This window comes from Bombus vancouverensis, chromosome 10, assembly GCF_051014615.1.
Source record: "Bombus vancouverensis nearcticus chromosome 10, iyBomVanc1_principal, whole genome shotgun sequence".
NCBI classification, from domain to species: domain Eukaryota; kingdom Metazoa; phylum Arthropoda; class Insecta; order Hymenoptera; family Apidae; genus Bombus; species Bombus vancouverensis.
In genome coordinates this window covers 1,329,370-1,339,330 of record NC_134920.1, presented here as the reverse complement: position 1 = coordinate 1,339,330, position 9,961 = coordinate 1,329,370, and the positions used below count along the sequence as shown (strand labels likewise).

Below are 9,961 nucleotides of genomic sequence, written 5' to 3'. Positions count from 1 at the left end.
GCGTTCGTTCGTGCGGAGAGGAAGGGATAAGTAACCGGAGATAGCGATGGAATCAACGCGTTCCGAATCGCTTCGGACCGTTGACAAAACTTCCATCGCGTCGAACGTTGTTCAATTACTGTGCGTATGTTTAAGCACGGCACGGCGCAAAGTGTCGACCAAAACCTTCGAATCGAATCTCGAAGAAACGGCGAGGACAAATTTGTGAAAGACCGATGCTTCGAATTCTGATTCGTGTTATTACGGAAGATGCTAACTCATCGAGGACCGAGCAATAATTTATCGCAGTAACTGCAGAATGTATTCGCGCATATTCTTATTCAGGTTCCTTTGATTCTCGTACTATCGAATTTTTGTAGCTATTTGAAAATACCGCTATGTGACTTATCAGTTTCTTAAAACTTTATATTTTTGGACCTAATTGATCGTTAGTATAGAAGCGTTGTAACAAGCACGTACATCTCTCTAAGTTCAACTTGAGATCCGAGTGAAAGAAATAACGACGAAAAATATTCCCTTTCGCAGCCACAACATTGAAAAACAGTATTTAGATAACATAGATCGGTAAAAAAGAAATTGCAAATGAAATGTCGTATTAGAGCAACGTGACCCTTAATGAATTAATATTCCACAGATGTTTTCCAGTGATTTCGAACAACTGGGGCGATAACGCCGCATTCTCCTAGTATTTCTATACGGTCTAATTAATATTCCAAGAAATGCACATACGCTGTGTTCTATCGATCGCTCTTTTCCTATGAATTATTGGAAACGCCGCTCATTCATTCCATTGAAATCAAATTATTATCGGAGATTTTTGTCTGACTAAATCGTTCGAAAACTTGCAACGGACGGAATTTAATGCCCATCGCTAACCGGATGAAGCCCAAGAAAGGAGGGAAGGGGAGATCGTGTACAGGTCTCGACATCGAAGGTGGAGTTGAAGGGTGGGGAAGAGGCCACTTCCGGTCACGTGACAACACTGGACCAGCCAGCCTGCCACTTTGCTTTCTTCTTATTTTCGACTCGTCAGACCCCCTTTCTCTCTCTCTCTCTCTCTCTTTCCCTTTCAACCTTCCCTTACGTAGCTCCTCATCGGCGTCATCTTCTTATTCTTCTTCTTCTTTTTGATTAACTCAAACTGTCACGAATCGGTCAGGAACAAGCGAAACAGATGGTGGAGGACGTATTTTCACGTCTTATTCTCGTCGCCATGGAATATTCAATTTGCACGACGATGTTCACTCTTCATTCATAGTAAACGCATCTTCGACTCCTATATCGCGATAAAGATTGCAGGAATTAATTATCAATCGAAGGGACTGCTGCAGCAAGGAGATATCTCCACTTTCCAGTAATTAGAGCGAATCGATAAAACCGACTTCAAGACCAATTAAAGTCGAATCGCTAGACTGACGATATTTATGCAAATTCATACTTTTATGAATATAATCAGACAGATCGGACTTCGATAGAAAATTGTTTTATATACGAAACATCGTAGAGCGTGATGTAATTTTGAGATCCAATATTTTACATCTTTGAATATCCTATGAATGCGTAAAAATCGACGAGACACGTTCTTAAACGTACTATAAATTCATAGCGAACTAATATTCGTAGTGCTGAACCTTCGCACTTTTCAACCCGCTGGCTTTAACACTTTTTTCAATCGATAGAATTCAAATATCGAAGCTTCGGCTATCAGTGGAGTCTATGAAAATCCAGAAATATTTTATTTCTTACAAAAAGCACGTATAAAGAATGAAAAAAAAGATAAGGACGAAATTCGCGCGAGAAAAAAAAGAAAATAAAAAAGTATTTGCTTACTAACTTTATTAACAATTGCCGGTATAAACCTGAATCTACTAACAATTAGATAACAACATGTGCGTCAACGCATTCCTATGGACGTAACGAATTCGCATCAACCGGAAGTAATGGAATTTTTCGTTCTTTTCTATTCTCCTGTTTCTCTCTCTCTCTCTCTCTCTCTTTTCTTTTTTTCTTTGTGCCGTTTTATTAGCCATTGCGATATATTATTTATCAAAGGTAGAAAGATTGTTCAGTTTGAGGCGAATTTGTATCGATCCATGGAGGGGGGGGGGGCGAGGGGATTAATACACCGAATTGGTACGTTTCTTCGTTTTCTACACCACATTGTTCTTTTTTAATATTGTACGTCCGTGCACGTAAGACATATATCGTAGTTACGTCGATGTTAAACGCTTTGCGATTACAATGTCCCGAAGAATCAGGTTTCGCAAGGAGACTACACGGTAACGATACTGATGCGACGAGAGCTTATTCACCGTAGAAGAAACTGATCGAACCTGGATACGCTGATACATCTATTTATTTTCCTTGTTTATCGCAATCTGTTTTTCTTTCTAACGATTTTGGACAGATTTCCTGATCTCGCGGCAGGCTGTATCCTTGTCTTTCTCTCGATCGTTTTCCTTCAAACAACGTAGACATACAAGTTACGAATTTTATTTGCCTTCGTTCTCATTTCGTCGATCTATTATTTTATCCGAAGTAACGAGAAGATTATCGCTGCGATGATACAAAGGGTGGATGAGTATTCTTCTTCGAATTTTTGCAAGGATTTCCATTGTAAATGTATTTCGAAAGCTGTCGCTGTTTATAAGTACGATGCGGCAAACGTCGAAAGAAAGACCAAGGATTGATGATACGGAAGAGAAAATGTTAAGCAAGAGAGACAGGGAGTAATCGATCAGATGTCTCGACTCGTGTGATAACCTCTGCGCACCCGACAAATGATATTGCAAAGAACGATAGACGAATCTCTAAATTAATCGGAGAATCGAAATAATCGGAAACAATTTTGGCTGTCCTCAAACTACTGCTTCCAATATGTTAAACAGAAATGCATAAATATATATGTATATATATATATATATACATGTATATATACATGTTTGTGTATATATATAATTCATATGTATATATATATGCATATATGTGTATATATATATATAATATTTACAAGACATATACAGAGCATATATAGTTAATATTAATAAAAACATACATTTTTCCTTTTCGCTTCGCGAGACACGCGCGCGCACACACATGCAACCATACATATTATACATACAGGCGCACGGATAGGTATGCACAAAACGCATCAATGGGATCGTCCCGACGTACTCCTTGATTAACACTTTTACCTTTTTGCCCCAAGGCTCGATGTTCCCGTGAGTCGATCTCGACCATTCCAATTGTATTTCAACGAATATGCCCGTGTCCGATTCACCTTTTTTTCAGCATTTCTTAGCCAAACGCTTCGTTCCTCGTGTATATAAAGTACCGTTCGGAAGATCAATTAAAAAAAAATTACTCGTCGTTAAAAGACAGTTTCCAATGATCTCGTCGTATCTTTTTTATTTGCACCAAATATGCTCGCAACATCAAATCAGTGTACGTCGAAGGTTTCGCGAGTCGTGAAAGGCTATACGATCAACGCACCCAAAGTTTCCAATTACGGCCGATCCGCGGAACGTTCTCCCTGTACCATGCGTTCTCCTATTCCCTCGACTTGGAAGGGCGAACCTACGAGAGGGGATTGATTTCGGGATGTTGCGATTCGTTGGACGTTCGATCGTTTCCCGCCACGTTCACTCCGCGACAGGTCCTATCGCGGACGACTCTCGAAAGTCAACGCAGCGGCAGACGAGTGGACGCGTGGTTTCTTCCCGTTTCTCGCTGCCTCTTCGCGACGAACGAAGCCGAACGAACAATCGGAAGAAAAACCGCTTCGCCGAGCAATCGCTCCTCCCGTGACGCGTTTTCCAACCTTTCGACCCCCCCTCTCGTGCTTTGCCAACTTCCAAGGAATTACTTTTCGCTGTGGACTTTGTACGCGTTAACGGTACGCGCGTCTTCGATCGTTTGTTCATCTTTCCCAAAGTGTGCCAAAAATGCAAGGACTACTCGTATATTTCGTTCGATGCGTTTCAAACATGGATAAAACGGTGGTGTCGGTGGTATCTGTTGGGAAAACGGTTTAGACAGTCTCGACAATAAAAAGAAACGAACGTTATCGTGGTCGTGAGGATGACGGTGTCCCGTGGAACGTCGACATACCTCAACGATCAAGCCGCTCGAGCAAGAATGGAAAGTTAACACACCTTCGTTCGGTGAATTCCGTCCGCGTGGGAAGCGCTGTTACCGTGCAATTAAACTCCGCTCCAGGCTGCAGCGGCGGCTCGGCTCTCCACAACACCAGAGTCTCGAAGGCGTTAATTATTTCAAAATCTTGGTCAAAGAAGTAGAGTCGAATCAACGAGGAAAGCGATTATCCGTGTATATACGTTAAATCGGCGTTCGTAACAGCGAAAGAAGAAAAAAAAAAAAGGGGGGATCCCGAGTCGCGAATCCACTCTCGCGTTATAGAAGAGCGGAGCAACACCGGCAGAACGGCCTGTCAACTACACCACCGCACGACGCGTGTATCGCTTTGTACCTCGTACCTTAATGAAACGATATTTAATTAAACTCGCACGACTAGATAATACTGGAAAAAAGGAAGAGAATTAACGAAATGGAAAACAACGCCCGACAACCTAACGTATATAAATACGTATACGTACGTAAGAGATTTCAGGCGTGTTGTGTTCTTTCCTCCCCCTTCCCTCATTCATTCTGTCCTGTGCCGTACTTCTCTTCTCCTCACGCTTATGCCCCCACGCAATTGTCCTTTTCCCATCTGCCCGCATTCTCGCCGTCCCCATGAAGCACACCCATATACGCATACATACATACATACACATATACGCACGTACACCGACACTTACACACAGATACACATATAGATGCAATCGTTCATTCTTACAGACTTACATAGCGCTCTCGCTCTCACGCAGCCCGAACGCGTGCATTATCTCGATCTCGTGTCATACCGCTCTCTAACGCTCGACAGGGCCGCTCGATACAACAGTGTTAACGAGTATAAAAGCGTATACATCGTGTACCGAGCGGAGGAAAACGCTCGGAAACGCGGACAATGCTTCTTTTCAGAGCTTTCTTTCTCCGTCTCTTCCCCTTCTCCCCCCTCACCCTTTTTCTTCCCCTCCATATCTTTATTCCTTCCTTTTTCGATTCTTATATACGTATTTTACCGCGAGATGCAAGCGACTGGAACACGGTTTCAGAAAATAATCGAGTCCAGTCGGGCAGGACGCCTTCCGAATTCTTTCGCCGCCTGCTGATCAAACATCTCTCGCCGCCTCTCTCTCTCCGTGTCGTGCTCCTACTGTGAAACTTTATGTGTTACTTGGCGATACAGCCACGAATAAATTAACCGTAGAAAAGTTTCTTCTTTATACAAATGTAATATACAATATACATACCTATAACCTAGGCGTAGACGCGTGTATACGCGTTTCGAGCAAAGCAACAGCAGGAACGCGTGTACACGCGCGTACACGTGTTCGCGTTCAATATACTTTAGTGGTTCGTCTATTTACTTTCACGCTTTCTCTCTCTTTTCTTTCTCTCTCGTACGCTCGCTTACTGTTACCACGCATTCGCTTGGTCACGCTCGCATTTTCTCCCTGTGTGTGCGCGTACTATTTATATATTCTATCATGTATAGACCTATCTATACGTAAGTGGTATGTCTCTGCGTTTATACGCACGCTCGCGTAGTACATTGTCAACCTTTCTCGCCCTTTCTCCGCCGCCTTTCTACCCTTCGCCCATCTTCCATCCTCCTACTCCTCCTTCGCCTCCTTTCCTTCCTACCACTGCTACACGATACTCGCATTCTTCCATTCGTACACGTTCTTGCTCTTTCAAACTCTCTCGCTCGCATCGCACTTTCGCGCGCGCATGGAAGAATAATAAATAAAACACTCGCGACGTCAGACGTACAAATTCGTCAGAATCTTCGATATCGTTTCTCGACTTAAATGCAACTCTTGTACTTAATGCAATTTTTCATTTTGCTCCCTCTCGATAATCCTGTGCATAGAAGAGCCTTGGCGTCTCTGTTCGCGAGAGACCGCGATACACCACGTGTATTACCGGTGTCGGAATACCCAACTATTAGAGTTCCGGTGTAACCGGGTCGAGCAACCTTTTCTCCGGATCCCTCGAGTCCCCGATGTCGTTGGCGATCGGATGATGCCTATTCCCGGCGTTCCCGATCGTGTTTGGGTTGCATCTGCATCCCTGAGCGGCGTGCCGGGCGTAACATATTTCGCACAAAGCGACGCAGCCCTTGAACGGCCAGTAGCACAATAAGCAAGGCATGACGAGGGTAAGGGCGCCGAGACAAGCCCACCTGGAGGCCCTCCTGTTCCCCGTGCAGGAGCATGGTTCGTCCGCGCAGCTCCCGGCCGCCTCCCCGTCGATTCCACTGCCGCCGTTCCCGTCCACGCAATGATAAAACAGTCCTTTCACGCAGCACAAGCAAGAAGCGTAATCGAGGATCGTGTCGGCGGAGCAGAAGCATTTGTTGTCGCATAACCATTTGCTCGGCAATGGCGGTGGTTCCCGACAAGACTCGCAGCGACATCGACCGCAGAAATTGCACATTATCGACAAACCGGCCGGATCGTAAGTTCTAGAGGCGAGGCTGTTGGCCGGTTCCTTGGTAAACGAGACCGGCTGCTTGGTCACGGCGTTCGGTGTCGCGGTGTTCGCGGCGATCGAGCCCGCGGATGCGGTCGCGTTCGTCCCGCTCGCGATCAATCCGCGAAACGCTTGAGTCCTACTCGCGTGCAACCGATGCGTCGCCGCGACAGACGCGTCCGTCACACCCTTCTGACGATGCCTTCGGTCGATCTTCGGGCAATCGGTACCGACGCTTCGTTTGTTTTCATCATCGATGACGCGTCGCTCCTGATTCGAATGTTTGAACGGCGCCTCGACGTACTCGTTGATTGCCCTCTCTCCATCCGGTCGAGGCACGGTGAGGCTCACCTCGCTTATGGGACTCCTCGGTGGCGTGTCGTTCGACAACAGCCCCCGGGCGTTCGTCTCGTTCGAAATGTCGACGTTCCTCGGTCTGCTGCGGAAGGTGCTCGAGAGCGGACTGAGCGGAGCGGTGACCAATACTCTCGGATTCGACGAGGTTGCGGGAGGCGCGGTAGTGGTCGAGGCGGCCGCGACGTGCACGCTGGGCAATCTCGGTGGCGGAAACGGTCGGTTGTGATCGTGCACGCGACCACCGGTGACGCCCTGTTGTTGAACGAAGCGCGCGTCTCCGTCGTCGGAGTTGGCGTTGGCGCTGTTGTCGATGGTAATGACTGTGCTGGCGGTGTCGAGACCGTTGTTTGCGGCATTCGCGTTCGTCTGCGAAGAAGGCGGCCGCGAAAGCGGCGCGATCGCATTGTTCTGCGACATCGGCCGACCTCTCAGTTCAAGATGCTCGGCTTGGCAACGCGCCGCTGCGTCCACGCAACGCTTCCGGTGCTCCTCCTTCTTCTTCGCCTCCAACTCTTCTTCCTCCTGCCAGTGATTCGCGAAATGGATACCGTTACCGATCTCTGCGCCCCTTTCTGCTCCTCTTCCGCCACTTCCACTTCCTCCTCCTCCTTCTCCTCCTCCTCCGCCTGCGCCACCCGGTCTAACTCGACTCGACGACGAGAGGGTCCTTCTCGGCGATCCTGTTCCCGGTCTCCTTGCTGTTTCTGGCGAGGATGGTGATGTGGAACGACGAACCGATAAAGCCGACGACGCTGCCCGCTCGCTAGCCCATTGTTCGATGGCTCTCGGTGATCCTGGACTCGATGTATGCTGCTGGTTCTGATGGTGCTGCTGTTGCTGTTGCTGCTGCTGCTGCTGCTGCTGATAATGAGTTGATTGACTCGGGGTAGTAAGTATCGCCTCGTTGATCCGCACTGCCCAGCCCGCGCGAGGTGGTGACACTCTCGACAAGGGCGTTCCATTAGCGAGGATGAGGCTCGGTAATGCTCCGCGTCCGCTTCCTCTCGCCCTCGCGACACGCGCTTCATCCCCACCTGAAACGATACCACATCCGTTACTCTCTTCTCCTCTCTTTCTCTCTCTCTCGTAGTTTCTATAAATCGCAATACATCGTTATCTTGTCGAAACAGAGAATTAAAAAGCAACCAACACGCGATAATCCGTTTTGTCAAACCTGTATCGTATTTTGCCTATTCTATATGCCTAGTAAGAAGTATCCTCACGGAGAATCCTGAAAGAATGGAAGAACGAATTTGAATGAACAAAGCCGAAAGCGATATTCGGATTACACCTCGATAGATACGAAGAATGCTGTGTACGCGCCACTACCTACGTAGCTTCGAGGTAGGTTTGGTCTCCGTACGTGGGCGAGTGCGGCGCGAGTGGGCGCTCGTGGCCTGTGTGTGCAGCACCGGGGTTCTTGATTCAGTGGTCACCGGCCCACTCGAAGCGCCTACAGTTGTGGAAGAATCGAGCGTTTCGTTCAACCAAGACCGATCGTGCCCTCCACGCAACTACTCCGTGTGACAGACTTACAGCCAGGGCTAGCCAATGAATTATTTCTACCAAGACTTTTCGGAGAAACTCAACGTTGGAAAATTATAGACTCTGTTATTCGTCTACCCTTCCGAGGGAGAATGTATAATATATTCGTCGTGATGGAACACTCGAAGAACAGACGGAATATGTAATTGGAAAACAGGGAAGAATGCACGCAGACCAGATGACATTAAATCTGGCTGGTAATCCGTTCAACGCGCCACGACCCACTCTCGCGGAGCCTACGGAACTGGAAGAAACGACGTTTGCCCGCACGAGACCAATCTCGCGTCCTACACGCATCCGCCGTGTAGAAATGCATTGGTATCTCTCGCAACGACGACTATTAACCTCCCTTGCTCTACTATTCGGTTTTTCTCCGTTTAGGAAACTAAACACGTCGGTACAGTCAATAGTAAATCGACAAATATAAGAATCGACAGGATTTGAGTGCACGATTAAGCTATAGCTGCGGCGAATGCGCGTTCCAATGAATTGTCGCTCTGACGAATGATACGTCCAAAGAACGATGTGACTACTCTCATAAAAATGTACATTTGTTCTACCCAACGGAACTATGAGTCAATAAATGAGATGAAACTTAAAAGTGGAAAAAGCAATGACGGTGTTTCGATTTACGTTAGAATCTCCTATTATCTGCGTCATTTTCTTGTAGTAAATGGAATTCTCCGTCGAAGTAAGAAATTTGTTTTTTGAAAATTCATACTCGTGTATCGAAATTGAAAAATTAAGAAAAACGGACTTGTCGATTTAACTTCTGAGGGGCTTAGATCGTTCTGACATATTTGTCGCAACGTCAGTTCACGAGAAAACGCATCAACCGTAACCATAGCCTAACAAATACGCGGTTCCAACATGTGTGAACGTAAGCAGATAGGTACGCACGGACGCGATCTTCGACGACACGGTGATGTTCTCGAAAAAATCTTCGAGCACAGGGCCGTTCAGGGAGGATGCACTCGGAGGAATGCGTGGAGCCTATCGCTGGCCGACTGCCATAGGTCAGAGCTTTTAGTCGCTCTATACGACCGAGTACAGATAAGAGAAACGTTTTGTGAGCTTGTACATAGCCGGTATAAACCAGCAAACTCTCTTTCCTTCTCTCTATTTTTATCTCTCTTACCTCTTCTTTCTAAATCAACCAACAAAAACGAATACGTTTCTTCGTTTTCCTCGTAGTGTATACCAACGCTGTCAACAGATAGAAACTCATCCATCCGCTAATGGGTTTCTGGAAGCCGAACTTCCACTACCGTAGAACGATAACGCGAGGCGAATTTTCATTGAAAAGCAGACAGCTGCGAAGTGAAAGGAAGGCTCGTCCACGCGAGGAATTTCGTTTTGTCACGGCACGAGAGATATTCGTGCGACGCGTACGTCAACCAGTGAATAACGTGTACGCTTTCCAAGTAACGATAAGGTAAGTCACGAATCAATTATGAAT

At 46.6% G+C, this 9,961-nt stretch overlaps 1 protein-coding gene across 1 annotated transcript in view; it reads right to left on the bottom strand.

Moving 5' to 3' along the window:
• Positions 1-1,819: 1,819 nt before the first annotated feature.
• The window catches only part of sty (sprouty signaling antagonist), a gene marked incomplete at its 5' end in the record, with an annotated part of 31,289 nt that continues 23,147 nt past the window's right edge, over positions 1,820-9,961 (bottom strand). The window contains one exon of the mRNA XM_033338922.2: positions 1,820-7,991. Coding sequence (XP_033194813.2) covers positions 6,073-7,991 — 1,919 coding nt within the window. The remainder of the gene's footprint in view (positions 7,992-9,961) is intronic.